This window comes from Heptranchias perlo, chromosome 5 (assembly GCF_035084215.1).
Source record: "Heptranchias perlo isolate sHepPer1 chromosome 5, sHepPer1.hap1, whole genome shotgun sequence".
In the NCBI taxonomy this organism is placed as follows: Eukaryota; Metazoa; Chordata; class Chondrichthyes; order Hexanchiformes; family Hexanchidae; genus Heptranchias; species Heptranchias perlo.
This window is the reverse complement of record NC_090329.1, coordinates 39,106,371-39,127,799: the sequence shown is the minus strand read 5'-3', so window position 1 is coordinate 39,127,799 and position 21,429 is coordinate 39,106,371. Positions and strand designations below refer to the sequence as shown.

Sequence of the window (21,429 nt, the reverse complement as noted above, 5' to 3'; positions counted from 1 at the left end):
AGGCAGAAACCCTCAACTCATTTAAAATTTACTTGGATGTGCACTTGAAGGCTATAACCTAAAGGGCTATGGACCAAGTGCTGGAAAGTGGGATTAATCTGGATAGCTTTTTTTTGGCTGGCACGGAGACAATGGGCCAAATGGCCTCCTCCTGTGCTGTAACTTTCTATAATTTTACGTGAGACTGCAAAGTCAATCTCTACACTAAATAACACCTGTCTGTCTGCACACTGATTGCCTTGGCAACGGGCAGTTGAAAAAACTGTCTGTAATCACCAAGCATTGTTCTGTGAATTATAAATGCGATTTCATTTCGAGGATTTCATTTTCACATCGTTCACCTGAGGAAGGAGGTAGCCTCCGAAAGCTTGTGAATTTAAAATAAAATTGCTGGACTAGAACTTGGTGTTGTAAAATTGTTCACAATTCTAAATAGAATTGGCAGTTTTGTGGATGAATGTGCTATAGAGCACGTCAGTATTTTACAAAGTGGCTGAACTTTGCATTGTGCAATTTGCTATGCTCAAGTTTTGACTGTGTACTTCATTAGATGTTTTGTTTTATGGTATCCTTTTAACATTTCTTAAGTGTTCCTGTAATTTGCTGTTTCATCATTTGAAATTATAGGACAGTTCCAAATTGGAATAAATTTGAATTAAATGGAATTTCAAAACATGTTTTTTAAATTGCCAAAATGCTTTTTGGTGAGAATTCGGTTTGTTCAACTTGCAAATTGTACTTGAAATATTTTCCATCCTTCCTGTGAAGCTTTGTGTACAAAATTTACTTTTTTGGCTAAAGTAGCTCATTTAAATATTTTTAAAGTATTTCTGACTTTGAAATACTGAAGGTGAGGAATTTTGCTATCTTCCATTATGCCTGTTTTGGTTGCTTGGCTTCAAGGCAGAAATTTATTTCAAAAGCACAGGTTGGCTTGTGGAAAATTCCCTGCCAATCTGAAAATTTGTAAGGAACTTGATGCTGTGCCACTGTTGCTATAACTGGGGAGTGGCTTTGCCATTGCATAGTCCTACTGGTTGTACTAGAGCTTTTGGCTTCAGGTCAGCTTTGGAAGCTAATTTTGAGCTTTGTCCGCACCCAAAATGTTAACTCATCTGTCCTCTCCACAGTTGGTGCCTGACCTGACCGTTTTCAGCAATTTGTTTTTGTTTAGAATGTACAGATACACAATGTTGTTGTCAGGCCATATGCTTGAATACTATGTTTAGTTCTGGTAAATGAGACAAAAAGGGAGACTTCACAGGTGGTGGATAGAAGGTCCATGAATAAGTGTCGTTTTACAAGGATAAGCTACAGAGAGCAAATTGACTTGTGTGATCATGTGAGATACTAAGTCCACAGTTGAGCCATGTCTAGAGGATAAAGCGATTAACTGATGAAGGCAAGTTCAGATTTCATGTTGGGAAGCCATTCATGCTAAGTGATTCTTGGTATGACTTTTCTGGTAGGATAGTGGAGGTAAATCACTTGCAGGGATTTAGTGTGTATTTGCACACTTATTGTCTTTATACACATTGGTGTGAAGCATTTTCACTTTGCACCAGTTTTCTGTAGTTAGTGTAAATGCAGCCTAATCTCTTACTTGAAAGAGGCTCCCTCCTTCAAGTGGTAACATTCACTTTGTGCCAGTACCAAACTTGTATTGTAAATGCAATCTTGGATATTATGAAGGTACATAGGAACAGGAGTAGCCCCTCGTGCCTGCTGTGCCATTTGATAAGATCCTGGCTGATCTGTGATCTAACTCCATATACCTGCCTTTGGCCCATATCCCTTAATACCTTTTGGTTGCCAAAAAGCTATCTATCTCTCATTTAAATTTAGCAATTGAGCTAGCATCAATTGCCATTTGCGGAAGAGAGTTCCAAACTTCTACCACCCTTGTGTGTAGAAATGTTTTCTAATCTCACTCCCAAGAGGTCTGGCTCTAATTTTTCGACTGTGCCCCCTACTCGGAGAATCCCCAACCAGCGGAAATAGTTTCTCTCTATCCACCCTATCTGTTCCCCTTAATATCTTTTAAACTTCAATCAGATCACCCCTTAACCTTCTAAACTCCAGACAATACAACCCCAATTTGTGTAAAATCTCCTTGTAACTTAACCCTTGAAGTCCGGGTATCATTCTAGTAAACCCACGCTGCACTCCCTCCAAGGCCAATATGTCCTTCCGAAGGTGCGGTGCCCAGAACTGCTCACAGTACTCCAGGTGTGGTCTAACCAGGGTTTTGTACAGCTGCAGTATAACTTCTGTCCCCTTGTACTCTAGTCCTCCAGATATAAAGGCCAGGATTCCATTAGCCGCCTTGATTATTTTCTGCACCTCTTCATGACACTTCAATGATCTATGTACCTGAACCCCTAAGTCCCTTTGGACATCCACTGTTTTTAACTTTTTACCATTTAGAAAGTACCCTGTTCTATTCTTTTTGATCCAAAGTGGATGACCTCACATTTGTCTGCATTGAATTCTATTTGCCACAATTTTGTCCATTCATCTAATCTATCAATATCGCTTTGTAATTTTATGTTTCCATCTACACTCCTTACAATGCCACCAATCTTTGTCGTCGGCAAACTTAGATATGAGACTCTCTATGCCTTCATCTAAGTCGTTAATAAATATTGTGAATAATTGAGGCCCCAAGACAGATCCCTGCGGGACTCCACTAGTCACATCTTGCCAATGTGAATACTTACCCATTATCCCTACTCTCTGTCGCCTTTCGCTCAGCCAATTTCCTAACCAAGTCCGTACTTTTCCCTCTATTCCATGGGCTTCTATCTTAGCTAACAGTCTCTTATGTGGGACCTTATCAAATGCCTTCTGGAAGTCCATATAAATAACATCCATTGACATTCCCCTGTCCACTACTTTAGTCACCTCTTCAAAAAATTCAATCAGGTTTGTCAGGCACGACCTACCTTTCACAAATCCATGCTGGCTCGCTCTGATTAACTGAAAATTCTCGGTGTTCAGTCACCCTATCCTTAATTATAGACTCCAGCACTTCTCCCTCCCCCCCCACAACAGATGTTAGGCTAACTGGTCTATAATTCCCCGGTTTTCCTCTCTCTCTCCTTTCTTAAAAAGCAGAGTGACGTGCAATTTTCCAATCTAGAGGGACAGTTCCTGAATCTAGAGAACTTTGAAAGATTATAGTTAGGGCATCTGCAATGTGCTCACCTACTTCCTTTTAAAACCCTGGGATGGAAACAGTCTGGTCCTGGGGATTTGTCACTCTTTAATGCTATTATTTTCTTCATTATTGTTGCTTTACTTATGTTAATTTTATCAAGTCCCTGTCCCCAATTCAATATTAGTTTTCTTAAGGTAGAAGAACCATTGGTTTCTATAAAAGGATGGGCTAAATGGCTTGTGTGTGATCTGCAAAAACTCATTTGAATGACCTAAATGTAAAATATGTAGGTCCACTCATTGACTAATGATTGCATCTTTGACTTAATATTTTTTTATTTGCTTTTAAAAAAAATTTCCCCACCAGGTTTTTTTTGCCAATTGAACACATCTAGTGATCTGAAAATTAAGCAGCATTAACCTTTTATGGTCTACTCCTGTTAACTCAGTCACATGTTTATTTTGCACACATTGAATTATCCAGTAATTTGAATTAAGCAACTTAATTGAAACATTTTACTTTTTTGTTTGGGAATTTTTTTTCTTAATTTAAATGAACCATTAATTCAGTGTCTTAATTGTTGCCTTAATCAGTTGCCTGAAAAGCCCCCTCTTCCTCCCATAGTATCCTCATTGTCTACCACTCTACCTCTGCACTGAGTGATTCGTTGCTGTTAACCTAGCCCTCTTTTTCATTGAATGTCCACTAAACTTGTCCCTCCATATAAACCATTCTATTCATAGCTAACACTCAACCATGACATCTCTAGTGGTCTCAGTCACCAACCATCTTTGTATTCCTCATCACCAATATCCTCCTGCCCTCCTTTCAAATCAATTTCTTTGTCTGCCTCGGATGAAAACTTTTCTTTTCTCTTTCTCTCCCCCCCCCCCCCCCCCCCCCCCCCCCCAAAAAAAAAGTTGCTTAAAACCACGCACTCAACTATGAACTTCCTACACTGTAATTCCTTTATTTGTCATGTATCTATGCAGCTGTTTTCTCAACAATTCCCCACTCCCTCATCTACTTCCATTGACCCCTCTTGTGTGCACGCTCTCTTACTTCAGTGCAGGGAGCTCATGAGATTTCGTCTCAAGTTAGAGACAATCCAGTCAGTTGCTGCTACTTCCTTGCCGAGACAGATTTACTTCCCATTTTTCCCCATCCCCACCCTCTTCACAGTAGGTGAGCACATTGCGGATGCCCTAACGTTACCATAAGTAGTGAAACACAATCTGTCCAACTGACCTGTTATTGCCTGCATGCATTCTGTTGATACACCAACCATTGGTTCATAGCTGGTGGGGCGATCAGTTTACTTCGGAGCAAGATTTGAAGCTTTAAAAAATATAAATTAATATATATATATATATATATATATCTATCTCATCTATCTATATATCTATTTATCAATATCTCATCACATTGCTAACTGGAATATTAAATGGCTTTACACTTTGCAAGTACTATGTTCATGGTAAGGCCCAGATAAAATATATATTTCTTGTAGAAAGACTGGTATTGTCAACTAGAGTATTAAGAAAAATGTCATGCTTTTTTGGACCGATAGACCTTTAGGTAGCTTGCCAAAAGAGGTAGACTAAGTCCTTCACATTAAATGCTGAATTTAGTAACAAGTAAAATGGTGATAAATTGTCTTTATGAAGATGGCTATTGTAACATTTTGTAGCTTTGGAGTTGCTTGAATAATTCATATTTTTAATATTAGTATTAATTGTTAAGATGCCATTACAAAACAAAAAAAAACTTTGATTACCCAAAGATAATTGAGGAAGGAAAAACTTGTAATTAAAGTTTTTTTGGTCCTCTGCCTACTACATTTATGCTGCCTCAACTGTTGGATGTTCTAGTTACACAATGCAGGAGTAGATGTGCTTCAGCCACCCCTTCAATTAATTAAGTTGTAACTGAGAAATCCAACACCCTTGTGATGGTGTTTTATTAAGCAATTAACTGGAAATGACATCCATAGCACTTGAAATATATTTTCTTCAATACTGGAATGATGAATTATGAGTTTAAAATTTATAATGCCTTTTGGTTTCTAAAGTCTTAATTTAAACTATATCTGACAACAATGTTTTAATATATTTGAAGAACAAACAGCCAGCAGTTGAAATTGTCCGGCTTTGTAAAGTAACTGCCATGCTTTGTTTAAAAAAAAATCACTGCCCCTCTCGAGGGTTTTAAACTTGCATTGCGTTGTACTATAATTATGCTGCTCTGTTCTGACCAGAGTTCTGTCGATGTAAATGTTACATGGTCCATAAATCTTTCCTGTTTGCCTATTGAAATTTAGTTGGAAAATAATTAATATACCATCTGAGAGAATTGCGTAAACTTGACCATGCTCCTTCCCCAATATGCCCTGTTGTAAAGACCTGCCATGCCACTTTTTTATACTGTTAAGTATAAGTATGTATATATGCATTTGCCCTCGGTAACACTTTCCTGTCATGCTTTTTGTCAGGAGCTTATCGATTTGGCTTGCTTACTTCTGAGCTGTCCAAGGTAGGTGTAGGTAGTGCAGTTGGTTGCTTAATTTCTGAGATCTCCCTGTTGCATCTTCAAGATAAGTGGTGCTGTTCAGTACCATCCACCTTTTTTGGTATACAGACCTGTTGCCTGTTTCTTGCTTTGAAGTTGCTGAAAGTGCATATTGCTGCTATGTGCTAATCATCAGTCCCTGGAACATCATGGCCTGACCTGAGGTGTTTTTCATACTGGTGCTCATTTATTAAGGGTTCCAGGAAACTGGTGTATGTGATGACCATCTTATTCTGGCGGCAGTTGTAGACCCACAAACTGGGTCTTATGGTCCTCTTGTCAGGATTGGGGGCAGGTTTAGTGATGTAAATGTGGGGAGCTGGACTACTGACACTAGTCTCCCAGAATCTGCACTAAATGAACACTGGTATAAAAGCAGCTTCAGTTGGAGCAATGTACTGTTTCAGGCTTCCCAGAAGTCCAAGTTCTTCTGAATCCAATACAAACTATTTTTGCATATGGAGGTTGAATGAATAACTTTCCTCCATCGGTATGTTCTAGCTCATTCTTTTAAAAGGTCAACTAAACTCCTTAGCAGACTAACTCCTTTCTCTTTCCTCCTCCTCCTCCCCAAATCTGAAGGTGCATTCGTTCAGTGTGTTAGTGCTGTTGCTGGGGTCACAAATGCTTCCAGGGAAATGGCAACTTGCATTTTGTAGTGCCGTTTCAACATAGCAAACATCCCAAAGTTCGAGAGTCAGGGTGGGTGGGAGAGAAGTTAAGCTAAAGGAAGAAATTAGATGAGGTGACAAAAGTTTGGTCAAATAGGTGGGTTTTAAGGAGAAGACAAAGGAAGCATGAGATAGACCGAGGTGACTAAGTATGGCTGGCAATGGGATGAAGTGAGGGAGGAGGATGCATGAGGTTGGAGTTGGGAACAGAGTTTGGGGAGGGGGGATTTTTGATGGGCTGATGGAGTTTAGAGGATTGAGGCCATGGAGGGATGTGAATGAATGAAAATTTTAAATAAGCATTGGAAGAAAAGATGAGAATTTTAGAATGGGAGCCAGTATGTCAATAAGGACAGAGATGGTGGATTAGTTGGGTGATGCAATGAAGTTTGAGATGGATCTTAAGGGGGGCTTTTAAGGATAAGGGGTTTCGGGAAGAGAACTGCAGTGTGCGCGACCTAGGTGGCTGAAGGCATGGATGGCAGTGGTGGGGTGAATGGGGAAGATTGATGAGTTGGGGGAGTTGTGGAGATGGCAGAGGTAGGGAGGGGTGAGGCCATGAAGGGATTTAAACACTAAGATGAGAATTTTATTGAGTTATTGTGGAACTCGGACCCAGCATCTGTCAACAAGGATGGGAGTGATGGGTCAGCTGGCCTTGGTGTGGAATAGGATACATGCAGCAGAGTTTTGGATGAGTTAGTTTCCAGCTGATGGAGAATGGGAGGCTGGTCAAGAGGGGGACCAAGTGAGAGCAGTCCCACTGAGCTGGGCAATGGAAGAGTGTGTTGGAGCATGGTTTGGTCAAGTGCTAGAAACTGCAAAAGTCAAGGAGGATGAGGAGTGATTGTGCCAGGGTCGCAGTCATAAAGAATGCCATTTTTGACTTTGATTTGTCTTGTTTTGGCGCTATGGCAGGGATAGGCACAGATTTGGGAAGTGACATGTTTGACTTTGGAGAAGGGGAGGTTGCAGATAGAAAACATAGAAAATAGGAGCATGAGTAGGCCCTTCGGGCCTGCTCCACCGTTCACAATGATCATGGCTGATTGTCTAACTCAGTACCCTGTTCCTGCTTTTTCCCCATATATTCCTTAACGCTAAAAGGATCAAGAGATATCTATCTCCTTCTTGAATACATCTAACGACTTGGCCTCCACTGCCTTCTGTGGTAGAGAATTCCACAGGTTCACCACCCTCAGTGAAGAAATTTCTCCATCTCAGTTCTAAATGGCATACCCCATATCCTGAGACTGTGACCCCTGGTTCTGGACTCCCCAGCCATTGGGAACATCCTCCGTGCATCTAGTCTGTCTAGCCCTGTTAGAATTTTATATGTTTCGATGAGATCACCTCTCATTCTTCTAAACTCTAGTGAATATAGGCCTAGTCGACCCAATCTCTCCTCATACGACAGTCCTGCCATCCCAGGAATCAGTCTGGTAAACCTTCATTGCACTCCCTCCATGGCAAGGACATCCTCAGATAAGGAGACCAAAACTGCACATAATACTCCAGATGTGGTCTCACCAAGGCCCTGTATAACTGCAGTATGACATCCCTGCTCCTGTACTCAAATCCTCTTGCAATGAAGGCCAACATATCATTTGCCTTCCAAACTGCTTGTTGCACATGAGTGTTTGCTTTCAGCGACTGGTGCACATGCACACCCAGGTCACGTTGCACCTCCCCTTTTCCCAATCTCTCACCGTTCAGATAAATCTACCTTTCTGTTTTTACAACCATAGTGGATAACCTCCCATTTATCCACGTTGTACTGCATCTGCCATGTTTTTGCCCACTCATCCAACTTGTCTATATCACATTGGAGTCTCTTTGCAGCCTCCTCACAGCTCACATTTCACCCCAGCTTTGTGTCATCTGCAAACTTGGAAATGTTACATTTAGTTTCCTCATCCAAATCATTGATATATTGAATAGTTGGGGCCCAAGCACTGATCCCTGCGCTACCCCACTAGTCACTGCCTGTCACCCCGAAAAAGACCCGTTTGTTCCTACTGTTTCCTGTCTGTCAACCAATTCTCAATCTATGCCAGTATATTCTTCTACCCCCGCCCCCCCCCCCCCCCCCCCAATCCCATGTGCTTTAATTTTGCACACTAACCTCATGTGGGACCTTATCAAAAGCCTTCTGAAAATCCAAGTACACCACATCTGCTGATTCTCTCCTATCTATTCTACTAGTTACATCCTCAAAAAACTGCAGTAGATTTAAGCATAATTTCCCTTTCATAAACCCATGCTGACTTTGTCCGATCCCGTTAATGCCTTCCAAGTGTTCTGTTATCACATCTTTTATAATAGACTCTAGCATTTTCCCCGCTACGGATAGGCTAACTGGTCTGTAATTCCCTGTTTTTTCTCTTCCTTTTTTAAATAGTGGGGTTACATTTGCCACCCTCTAATCAGTAGGAACTGTTCGAGTCTATAGAATTTTGGAAGATTATCTCCAATGCATCCACTATTTCCAGGGCCACTTCCTTAATCTGCATCCCAGAGTACTAATCAGGCCCTGGGGATTTGTCAGCCTTTAGCCCCATTAATTTCCCTAGCACTTTTTTTTACTAATACTGGTTTCCTTCAATTCCTCCCTCTCTAGATCCTTGGTTCCCTAACAATTCTGGCAGGTTATTTGTGTCCTCCCTTGTGAAGACCGAACCAAAGTATGTGTTTAATTGTTCTGCCATTTCTTTGTTCCCCATTATAATTTCCCCCATTTCTGACTGTAAGGGACCTACATTTGTCTTCACTAATCTTTTTCTCTCGACATATTTATAGAAGCTTTTACAGTCAGTTTTTATGTTCCCAGCTAGTTTACTCATACTGTATTTTTCCCCTCTTAATCAGTCTTTGTCCTCTGCTGAATTCTGAACTGCTCCCAATCCTCAAGCTTGCTGCTTTTTCTGGTAACTTTATATGTCGCCTCTTTGGATCTAATACTATCGCTAATTTCTTTTGTAAGCCACGGTTGAGCCACCTTTCGTATTTTATTTTTGCGCCAGACAGGAATGAATAATTGTTGTAATTCCTGCACACGTTCTTTAAATCCACGCCTATCCACCGTCATCCCTTTTTAGTAAAGTTCCCCAATTTATCATAGCCAACTTGCACCTCATACTTTTGTAATTTCTTTTATTTAGATTCAAGATCCTAGTTTCGGATTCAACTACTTCACTCTCCATCTTAATGAGGAATTCGATCATGTTATGGTCGGTCTTCCCTAAGGGACCCCGCACAACAAGATTGTTAATCCTTTCTCATTGCACAATACCCAGTCGAGGATCGCCTGTTCTTTAGTTGGTTCCTCAACGTATGGTCTAGAAAACCATCACGTACACTCCAGGAATTCCTCCCCCACAGTATTATTGCTAATTTGGTTTGACCGATCTATATGTAGATTAAAGTCACCCATGATTATAGTTGTACCCTTCTTGCTTGCATCTCTAATTTCCTGTTTAATGCCCTCCCCTAAGCCTCCACTACTGTTTGGGGGGGCTGACAGACAACCCCCACCAACGTTTTCTGCCCCTTGGTGTTTCTTAGCTCCACCCATACAGATTCCAGTGATTTTCCAAGCCAATATCCTTCCTTGCTATTGCGTTGATTTCCTCCTTTAGTAACAATGCTACCCCACCTCCTTTCCCCTTTTGCCTGTCCTTCCTAAATATTGAATACCCCTGGATGTTCAGTTCCCATCCTTGGTCACCCTGCAGCCGTGTCTCTGTAATCGCAACTATATCATAACTGTTACTTTCTATCTGCACTGTTAATTCATCTACCTTTATTGTGAATGCTCCATGCATTTAGACATAATGCCTTTAGACTTGTCCTTTTTAAGATTGCTAGTCATCTTAGGGCCATAGTGCAAAATAAACTGTTTTTTGCCTTTTTTCTCCGCCTTCCACTATTGCTTCTTCCCTTTCTATCTTTTTTGTTTCTATCCTTGTTAACCCCCCACCGCCTCCTCCTGTCTCCCTGCTCAGGTTCCCGTTCCATTTCCCCTGCCATTCTAGTTTAAACCTTCCCTCAACAGCACCAGCAAACACCCCCACGAGGACATTGGTCCTGGTCCTGCTAGAGTGCAAACCGACCCGCTTGTACACGTCCCACCTTCCCCAGAACCGGTCCCAATGTCCCAGGAATTGAAATCCCTCCCTCCTACACCATCCCTGCAGCTATGCATTCATCTGGTCTATTCTGCTGTTCCTATACTCACTAGCACATGGCACTGGTAGTAATCCTGAGATCGGTACCTTTGAAGTCCTGCTTTTTAATTATCTCCTAACTCCTTAAATTCACCTTGTGGGACCTCATCCCTTTTTTACCTATGTCGTTGCTACCAATATGGACCACGACTACTGGCTGTTCACCCTCCCCCTCCAGAAAGCCCTGCAGCCGCTCCATTGCATCCTTGACCCTAGCACCAGGGAGGCAACATACCATCCTGGAGTCATGTTTGCAGCTGCAGAAACGCCTATCTGTTCCCGTTATAATTGAATCCCCTTTCAATATAGCCCACCACTCTTATTCCTCCCTCCTGTGCAGCAGAGCCACCCCTGGTGCCACGAACTTGGCTGTTGCTGCTTTCCCCTGATAAGCCATCTCCCCCAACAGTATCCAAAGCGGTATGTGTGTATGAGAGGGAGATGGCCCCAGGGGACTCCTGCTCTACCTGCCTAGTCCTTTTACTCTGCCTGGCGGTCACCCATTTCCTTTCTGCCTGCATAATCTTTACCTGCGGTGTGACCACCTCACTGAACATGCTATCCACGATAATCTCAGCATCGCAGATGCTTCACAGTGAATCCATCTGCAGCTCCAGCTCTGAAATGCGGTTAGCCAGTAGCTGCAGCTGGACACACTTCCTGCACACATGGTCACCAGGGACACCAGTAGTGTCGATGACTTCCCACATAGTGCAGGGGGAGCATATCACGGTGTGAGCTCTGCTGCCATGACTTGCCTTAGATTTACACTGCGTTCATCTCTTTGACTCTTTTCCCGCTCTTGGGACTCTCCTTTTACACTACGCTCACCTCTCTGACTCTCCTTTTACACTAGGCTGGGAGTTTGCAAGGACAGAAGAGTCATGGGTGAGTTTTTTGGAGAGGGGTAATAGTACATGAGAGGGAGCCATTAACAATGTCAGTTAGTGGGAGGGCCAGCAATGGAAGTTGTGTAATGAGCAGTTTAGTGGGAATGGGGAGTCTATAACAAGGGGGCATAGATTTAAGGTGAGGGGAGAGATACAAAAGGGTCCAGAGGGGCAATTTTTTCACTCAAAGGGTGGTGACTGTCTGGAACAAGCTGCCAGAGGCAGTAGTAGAGGCGGGTACAATTTTGTCTTTTAAAAAGCATTTGGACAGTTACATGGGTAAGATGGGTGTAGAGGGATATGGGCCAAGTGCAGGCAATTGGGACCAGTTTAGTGGTATAAACTGGGCGACATGGACATGTTGGGCCGAAGGGCCTGTTTCCATGTTGTAAACTTCTATGATTCTAAAGTTGTAACTTTAATTTCACCCACAGTCCATCTCCTAAGGTTAAAGATTTTTGTACCTTGGACAGAATTGCCGTAATGTCCTGCTAATTGAAATGCTGTTCACTTTCAGTATTGGTTTGTCGTTTGTGGCAAAATAGAAATGTTGCAGTTCACTGTTGACCATTACTTCAACTAAGTATGCTGATGACGCAAGCTAAAACTTGATTATGTTTAATGGCTTACTTGCTCTAGGTTAATTATTTTCTTGTTTTCCCTCCTTTTCTTCCACCCGCCCCCCCCCCCCCCCAAAATGTAAATTGGATGGGTAAGATTTTCATGGTGTGTAAGTTGTCATTTAGTACTTCTGAAATAGGTTCTTACTTTTGTATTAAACATTTAACTTGCTGGAGGTGACTTCTGTTTTGTTTTCTCTAGGGATTGTTGGATAATTACTTAATTCCCAACACCACCCATTCAGAAAGCAGGGTCTTCTACCTGAAAATGAAGGGAGATTACTATCGGTACCTTGCTGAAGTTGCTTCTGGAGATGACCGAAAACGTAAGTAAACTTTTTTTTGTTTCTGTAGAAAACTGAAAATTTGATTAATTTCTGTACTTTAATGCTAGTGGCACCAGAGGTAACTGGGGGGGGGGAAACCTTTCATTTTGTGGGACCATGAGGAACAGGAGTGCATCTCCAGACCCCACAAGGAAAGTTTGGGCCTCCACTGCCCCTGGCTTCCCACCTGCAGATCCCTGCCTAACCCCTCAACTTGCCTGAGTGCCAGCGGGTAGGCTCAGGCTGCCTGTTCTTTGCCAGCTGGCTAGTTTAATTGAAATTCTGGAAAATCAGTGTGTTTTCAAGTATGTTATGTTTTTTACAGTAATAGCCATTTTAACTGCCAGTACAGACAAAGTATTTAATTCTACTATTAATCATCTGAGCCTTTGTATATTCAGGAACAATATTGAAAGCTAAATATGGCGTGTGATGTTGATGAGGGCATCTATGTTCTCTATTGTAGAGTAAATATTTGTTCTTAACTTGCACATAAATACAAGTAACTTGAATTGTGATGCACTGCTCAAGGTAATATGTACTTCCTTTTCACCCTAAAACTGGTGGACATGGATTTCTGCATGTCCCAGTCAACTACATGACCAAACGTTGTTTAAAACTTGTCCAACTCATCTAAGTGTATGGTACTATTTACCCTCTATTTTCCTCAACCCTGCCCCCCCCCCAGTATTTTTGTGGCTAATTTGGCCCTTCCTGACTCCCAATCAGCACTGAAGTCTCTTATTCCTGAAACATTACATGATGCCTGTGCTTTTGGAATAGCTGCAGTGGTTTAAGAATAATGCTGAAGACAACCATGCTATTTAATTCAGCAGTGCAGGTACAAATAGCAGGCTTTTGCTCTTCCACAGTACCCAGTGTCTCCAAGGACAGGGCCTAGAGTAGGTGAGTGGTGCCATGGTTATCATTTTATGCTACTTTACTGAAGGCTGTAACCAGCCCCAAACCTTAGTGCATCAGTGTGCCGTATCAAGGATACATATGCCGCAAGATCACATCATAATTAAGGTTGAGGGAGGCCATTTGATCTATCTTGTTTCATCTATCTAGAAATGCCTTAAAAAAAAAAAAAAATTCTTCTCCTCTTTTCCCCCCCCCCATTCTACTGCAGCATCCAATTGATTCTTAAATTATTATAGGGTTTTTTGCCACTATTCTATCTGGAAATCAGTTCCACGTCTTGATTACTGAACATCTAGATAGGTCCTAAATTTTGCCTTTCACTAACTTGAACTTGTGCCCCTTGTTCCAGTCATGCAATTTACTTAACTATTAACTATCAGTACTTCTCTTGAACATCTTTCAAGGATGAGCGTAAGTTTCTTCAGTCTTTCCTCATACCTCTGACACTAGGGATCTTCACTGCACTGCCTTCAGTGCTTGCATGTCGCTCTGTCTTGGTGACCGGAACTGGCCACGGTACTTTAAGTGGGGTTTGATCAGAATGCTGTACAGTTTGATCATGACTTCCAACTTGTATTCTACTGTTCTGGTTATGTAGCTCAATATTCTATTGGCTCTGATTGCTGCTCTCCGTTGGTCGGACATGGAGTGTTGAGTCTACTTAAGTCTTTCAGTTTCATTCTTGACCATCTCAACACCATTCATGGAATGTATGTTACCTATATTTTCCTGTCTGTATACAGTACCATACTGGTCTGCATTGAGCTTTTGTGTGCCTTTTTTATATTACATTTCCTGACTATTTTGCAATTTTTTGCCATCTCTGCTTTCACTGCCCCTACTTGTCTGGTAACATTTGTAGTTTTTGAATCCAATAGCAGTGATTCCAACACCAATCTTTGGAGCACCCTGCTCAATACTGCCCTTCCCCGCACTGACATAACTCCTAAACAAGTACTGTTGTTTCTTACCCTTCAACTAACTACTTGTCTGTTCCCAAGATTTTCCTTGAATCTCCACAGCTTTGAACTTGAATAGCCATTAATGTGGATTTTTGTTTTGTCAATGGTATGCCTATCCCAAAAGATGGATATGCCAATCATTGGTTTTGGTTTGTGTGGAAATTTTATTGCCTAATGTCTCTCAACTACTATGAGAATATTGCACCAGATAACTTATTCCATAGACTTAGTGTGTCAATGCATGGACCTGAATTCTAGTGGGCTGAAGGAGCCCCAGCGGAGAATGGTACATGGCTTCAAGTAATGAATGTTTTGTAAAATATTCAATAACTAGAATGCTCATACTCCTATAAATTGCAGTGTTCAAAATGGAACACTACAGATGTCCAGCATCTTCAATACTTGCAGATTTGGAAATGAAGGTGACATGGTTGTTAGCAATTGTAACTTTACTGAATTAATGGACAGTGTTTCACAAGACAAACTAAAACAGTGTTTCAATTGAAATACTTTTTGTTTTTGTAGAAACGATAGAGAACTCTCAAACAGCCTACCAGGCTGCCTTTGAAATCAGTCAGGATGGTCTGCCGTCGACGCATCCAATACGTTTGGGCCTTGCCCTTAATTTCTCTGTGTTCTTCTATGAGATTCTCAACTCTCCAGATTGTGCCTGTAGACTGGCAAAGGAAGTAAGTTGTGCACTTTTTTTCAAAAACTTACCAAAATTCATAATGGAACAAATTTTAACTTCAATGTCATATCTACATGTAATTACGGTGATTGAAGAATTTTCTCTGGTATTTTTTTCCCTCCCTGAAGACATTGACATGTTGCTGATGTACAGAATCTTGCTAAAGTAGCCACTATTGATGTGCAAACCTCAACAGTAAATGCCAGTAAGCTGTTTGACTATAGACAGTTCAGAGCTGAGTCTGACCCAGTGCCCACCTGACCAACAAATGTGCACTTAGAGCCAGGAGTTACTGAATAGTGATCCAGATAAGAACTTTAGCTTTATTTTTCCCTTTCTGGTTCTCTGGCTGAGATTAGCCAATTCACGCAGCTTGGGAGTTGAAGCTAGGATCACCCTGACCTTTATAGTCAGCTTGGCTCAGTGATGGCACTCCAGCCTAAGTCAGAAGGTTGAGTTCAAGCCCCACTTCATGTAATTTAGGCTGCCACTTGTACTGAGGGAGTGCTGCCCTTCAGAGTTATTCCAGATAAACTGAATGTCAATAACTGAAATGGAAGTCCTAGACAGGCGAAAAAGGCTCAAACAATAAATGCCACCTATCCCTGATATTTGTCGGTGCTAAAGGAGACGGAAGGAAGTTTGTGAGGCTTGACTGTTATTGGGAGAGTAACTGACCACTGAGGATGCACCAGTAGGTTTGGAGATGGGTCAACCTGGTGTCGTAGTCAAGAAGGGTGACATCACTCTGGAAACTATAGGTTGATTAGCCTTAGTTCAGTTCCATGTGAAACAATGGAATTGGTGTGAACTTAACTATCTGGACAATAACTGTCAGCATGAATTCAGGAAATGATGCTATCTGACTAATCTCCCTTTTGAGGAAAGGGCATCCAAAATGGACTGTGGTAAGCCCCATGATGTCTTGTACCTGGATTTCCAGAAGTCACTTGACAAAGCTCCACATGTAAAGCTGTTTGAGCCCAAAGCTGTGGGGATCTAAGGAAAATCTTGGGTGTAGATATGAAATTGGCTGAAGGGTAGAATGCGGGTACTTGTTAGGAGTTAACTTGTGGTGGGGGACATTATGGAGTCAGGTACCCCGAGGATGGGTGTTGGGAGCCTACTGTTTCTAATTTACATCAATGATTTGGACATAGAAACCCGAAGTAAATTGCTCAAATTTGCAGGTGATACCAAACTGAGGGGCAGTGGGATCTGAGGGGGCAGCTGAAATTACAGAATGAGCTGGACAAAATATGGGGAAAGACTGGTGTGTATTTCTTTCTCTTCCCCTATCCAAATTTGCACATAAAAATTGGAACGACCACAGATTGACCTCACCATATTGTTTGCTCATAGTTGCTCCATCCTAGGGCAGGGCTTTGAGGAGTTACTTAGACTGTTACAGTACAGTATTTTAGTGCCCAAAGCAGCTGTTTTTGTGAAAATTAAATTTTTAAAAAATGCAGAGATCTGAATTTGAGGTAAGTATAAAATTGTTACTGCTCTGAACACAAAATGCAGATCGAATTAGAAAGCATTAGCAACATCTACAAAGAATGAGATTTTTGTCTTTAAACGGGTCAGCGGCAGAGATTTCAGAAGTGATGTGAAAAATTTGTGCGCGTCTAAACTGACATTGGAGCCGAACTTCTTGAATGGTTCAGTGCAACATGTGCCCTTTCTGGAATTTCAGAACAAATTTTATAGGAAAAAGCCTTCAGAATTGCAGCAGAAATCTGGTTTAGCAATCTCAAGTTAACCAGGGATGGATCAAAAGATGGAAAAATATTCTTGCCATAACTCTGGTCTAAGAAGCCAACGACATGACAAACTAATGTCTTCCATTAACTATGCCTGCATGACTTTAAAAGTGCCGGCCTTGTGATGTGATGTCACCAGCCTCTATGAAGAGGGCCCTTTTCTGGAAGCTTCTCCCGGGGTGGGGGAACTCACCTTTTGATGGGAAGTACTTTGGTGGGAAATGGAGCAATGACCATGTGACTCTTCTCACCAATATGGATGATCTGAGAAGCTTTCTCTTCATTTTGGTAAGAGAGCAGCCACGGTGTTTCAAAAGTGTTTGACATTTCCCTGGAGGCATCGTTTACCGGTTCAATCAGATCTTGGATGACTGCTATGATATTTGAGTACTTTCGATTTCTGGACAGAATTTTGAGCTCCGGTTAGAAACGCGTTAATCCTTATACCACCCTGCGTATTCTGAAATTTTTTGACCATTGAATGTGGAAATTGTCCGTCTTCCGAAGAATGCCACTTCTAAGCTTCAGCCATTGGGTGCTGGAGTCATCAAGCTTTCACGTGTGACTATTGCAAGTTTCTGGCTAGGAAAAACACTTAACTGCTTATGAAGCCAAGACTGAATTCTTAATCAGTTTGTTGGATGCTATGAATTTTGTTGCTAGAAGTTGGGATTTTGTGACAGCAACTTTGCGAGCCGCTTTCACCGTGCGTCAGTGGTCAGTGAAGAGGAGAATTTGGTGGCGTTCAAAGAAATTGAAGCCAAACCTTGGGGGCAGAGTGTTTGGGAGCAACTTCATCCAGCAGGACTGATCTGTGATACTCCGTCTGACTATATCATAGTTGATTACTTTAACCTGAACCTCCATTGGAGCTTTGAGTGGACTCGAGCCAGCATTAAATTAATTTGGTGACAGTGGTGCAAATTTTGAAGATGATGCTCCTGATCCTCTGACTCCAGCAACCTGTCTCAGTGCTCTGTAACATTCAGTATATTACATGCAATGCCCATCCAGCAACTTTGACTCAAATGTTGGCTAATCTGGCAAAAATTGAAGGAGCAATTGCTCGTGATTCAATTTTGAAGATAAAACAGTCCAAAGTAACTGATTTTGTCAAGTAATCCTTATGGTGAAATTGAAGTTAAATATTGGTTTTAAAAAAAATTTTCTCCTTGACATTGTAAATGGCTTCTTAACAGCTCGGAAGTGTATGTGTTTATAAGGAAAGTTCCCCTATTCCCAACTGATCTAGAGATTATACTCCTCAGGCCTCCTTCCACTGTAATTACCTATTTCTACCCTGCCCCCATATCCCTCTCTTCCCCTCCCTCATGTATGCAACAAGCCTCTATTTAAATGCATCAATGCTATCTACTTCAACCATTTCATGTGGCAGTGAGCTCCACATTTTCACTGCTCCATGTAAAGAAATTCCTCCCAAATTATTTGTTAATACATTAGTGGCTATCTTTTATTTATGCCCACTTGTTCTGGACTTGGCTACAAATGGAAACAGTTTCTCCACATCCACTCTATCGAACCCCTTTTGTAATTTTAAAGACCTATTTGACCGTAGTTTTTTCTCTTTTCAGAGAATAGAGCCTCAGCCTGCTCAATTTTTCCTGAGTTGCATCCTTTCTGTTAATTTTTTTGCATTTTCTCCAGTGCTTCAATATCCTTGCTGCTCCTCTGTTTAGTTTCTAGATTTCCAAGGAATGTGATCTCTTTATTCCTCCTACCAGTTGGTAGCAATAATAAAATTATCAACTTGATTCCTCCTCACCTAGCTGTCTGAGGAGCCATGTCTGCTTTTCCACAGCCCAGTTGTTCACGCTTGTTAGAAATAGTAGCAACCTTGATTGACAGGAAATAGCACTAACATCTACAGAAGAGATTTTGTAAATTTCCCTCCCCCTTTTTTCCCCCCATCTAACTTACTTGATCTGTTTCTGCCTACTAGGCATTTGATCAGGCTATTCGTGATCTGGATATTCTCCAAGATGACACCTATAAAGACAGCACCCTCATTATGCAGTTGCTTAGAGACAACCTTACAGTAAGTTTCTTCAACTATTTTTTACTTGTATGTTTACAATGCATAATTTTAATGCTGAAGAGATTAAAGCTGAACAAATCCAACCAGTTTTACTGCATAAACCTTTTTGGGACCATTAACTGACTATTTACACTTGAAGTATTCTGATGCATGAAGGGCACATGTTGGGTATGGTATTTATCTAATTGGTGCATATGTATGAATTTTGCATGAGTAACAATTAAATGTGAATATTACTAGTCAAACTGTACCCATGAGAATAAATGAATTTTCAGTTTTTTAAAAATAAAATGGCAAAAATAGAATTGAAATCTTTAAAAAGGCACTTACTGTATGGCATCTAGATGAAACAAAATGGGATTGTCATAGCTACCTAGACAAGAGATGATGCAAAGGCTGTGGGAGAACTAAGCACCAATAACCTAGAAGGTTCCTTGTAGGTGTGACCACATGCAACAGTAGCAGCTGCATCAATTTCTGCTATCTGGACAATGAAACATGCAGTTTGGCACAATTACCAGTGTCACCAGATGTTTGCTGGAGCTGTCCACACTAATAGTTTTGGTGATGTGTGCATTAGTGAAAATGCTTGAAGTTCAGTGCGTGTGAGGATGCAGATTATTTTTAAGACAATCTTTTAATAGCTAGTTATTCGGTATTAATGTATACTCCCTGTTGCATAGTGAAGAAAGGAGGTTTTTTTGTAGAATGGATCTTGTTCAGGCAGTGTTTCATTTTAGTGTGTTATTGGTGTGCTCCATTTGTATGAATTTGTATTCATTTAAAATTATTACAGATGAGAATCTGAGTGACTTTTTTTATCTCCCTTCCTAGTTATGGTCAACTGAGAGTGCACCAGACGAGTGTGAACCCGGTGCAGCCGAGCCTGGAGAAAACTAAATGCACATAGGGTCCAATCCCCAAAACCTTTTTACACATCTCCATTCCTTACTGCTCCACTCAAAATTCCTATAGCAATGAAAACTCATCAGTGCTGTAATGAATAGCTATATATGGAAGATCCCCGATTTAGTCTTTATACACACCACTGCTTTAAAAGAAGTCCATTCCTTGGTTTGTGTTGATGGTTGTCTGCCTTCCTGGTGTGCGGTTACTGCTGTAGAAGAGTATATAGTTTAACTTTATAACATGAGTAACCTCCAAATAAAATGTAGAGGACAGAATGTTTAATATTTTAAAAAAGAAATACTTGCAGTGTTTGTATTGTGAACATAATTGGTAGAAATTTGCTGCACTAGAAAGTAATTGGGTTATACTGCAATTTATTTTTTTGCTTGCTCCCACACTTGAACAACCTTTCCATATTCTTTCTCTTGAGTCATCCTGCTGGTATTGGCTTGTGTGTGCATTGTCTACTCTTTCCCTCCACTCTCCTTGGTGAAATACATTTACTATTAACAGCAACTTGGCATAAGTAGCTGTTGCACACATGCCTCTATTCTGCAGGAAGACTGGCCTTATGTTCTGTTATAAAATGACGAGTTATTTTGGGAAATTGAGAGGTCAAAGGCATTTACAAATGTACAATCAAGTTTAAAAAAAAAACCATGTGATTTTGGAATTCTGTGAATCGTCACTTTTTTGAAAATGAAATATACACCTGTCCATGTCATTATGGTATTCACGTCTGTGTACTGTTACAGCATGTTTCTGCTAAAGTTTGAGGTTGTGCTTGTGAATGATTAAGTCACATGCATGACTTTTTGATACACTGGAATGGGAAACACAACTTTCTTCAGATTGTGCCCAATATATCTTTTTAAAAGCATACTATTTCTTTGCAGGTTTGTGCACATGTAAGGGGGTGTTCAGTGATTGAGATTTGGACCACTATAATTGCTAATCATTTATCATAATCCCCAAAAGCCTTGTGGAAATATGTTAATGCCCTATGTAACATGAAATAAATGACATTTTATAAACCATATGTTGCTTGTCTAACTTATGAATATTTCCCATTGGGTGGCTCATAAAACATACTCTTGTGTACACTTAGAATCTGTAATGTTTGTAAGTTGATAGCACTAGTACGCACACTGTAGCCTATTTTTAAACCATATAAAAATGTTTCCTAAAAGTTTGATTCTCATGTTTAAGATCAGTTGTGCAATTGTTCAATATGCATGCTAAATAACTGGCAAAATTGTGTACATTTATGTAGCTACATTGAAGTTTGTATAATGAAGGGGTCAGAGGAATTTTCCTCATAATTGACTTGGGTTTTATCAGGCTTTTTCACATCCCCCAGGAGATTACATGACTCCAGGTAGGTAGGTAGCAAGCATCTATCAAAATGCATAGTGCATTGCAACTACATGGGACAAACTAGTTGGACCACTGGGTATTTTCCCATCCATCATTTTTGTATGTAAATGAGGATTTTTGGCAACAGAAAAAAGAGTCGCAACAAACCTGTCTCTTTCCTCTTCTCTTCTTCCCCCCCCCCCCCCCCATATCATAGATCAGTCCTACATGTGACTTTTTATAATGTATCTTAATTGCTTTTCTAGAAACAGATCTAATTGTCTCCTGCAGCCACTTATCCTTT

General features: G+C 40.9%; 1 protein-coding gene across 2 annotated transcripts in view; it reads left to right on the top strand.

Annotated features, from left to right (window-relative positions):
• LOC137321699 (14-3-3 protein beta/alpha-1-like) overlaps positions 1–20,808 on the top strand; it is a 29,848-nt gene extending 9,040 nt beyond the window's left edge. For both annotated transcript variants that reach the window (XM_067984258.1, XM_067984259.1), the window contains exons 3-6: positions 12,338–12,461; positions 14,873–15,036; positions 18,765–18,860; positions 19,695–20,808. In XM_067984258.1, coding sequence (XP_067840359.1) covers positions 12,338–12,461; positions 14,873–15,036; positions 18,765–18,860; positions 19,695–19,760 — 450 coding nt within the window. In that variant the 3' untranslated portion in view covers positions 19,761–20,808. The remainder of the gene's footprint in view (positions 1–12,337; positions 12,462–14,872; positions 15,037–18,764; positions 18,861–19,694) is intronic.
• Positions 20,809–21,429: the final 621 nt, after the last annotated feature.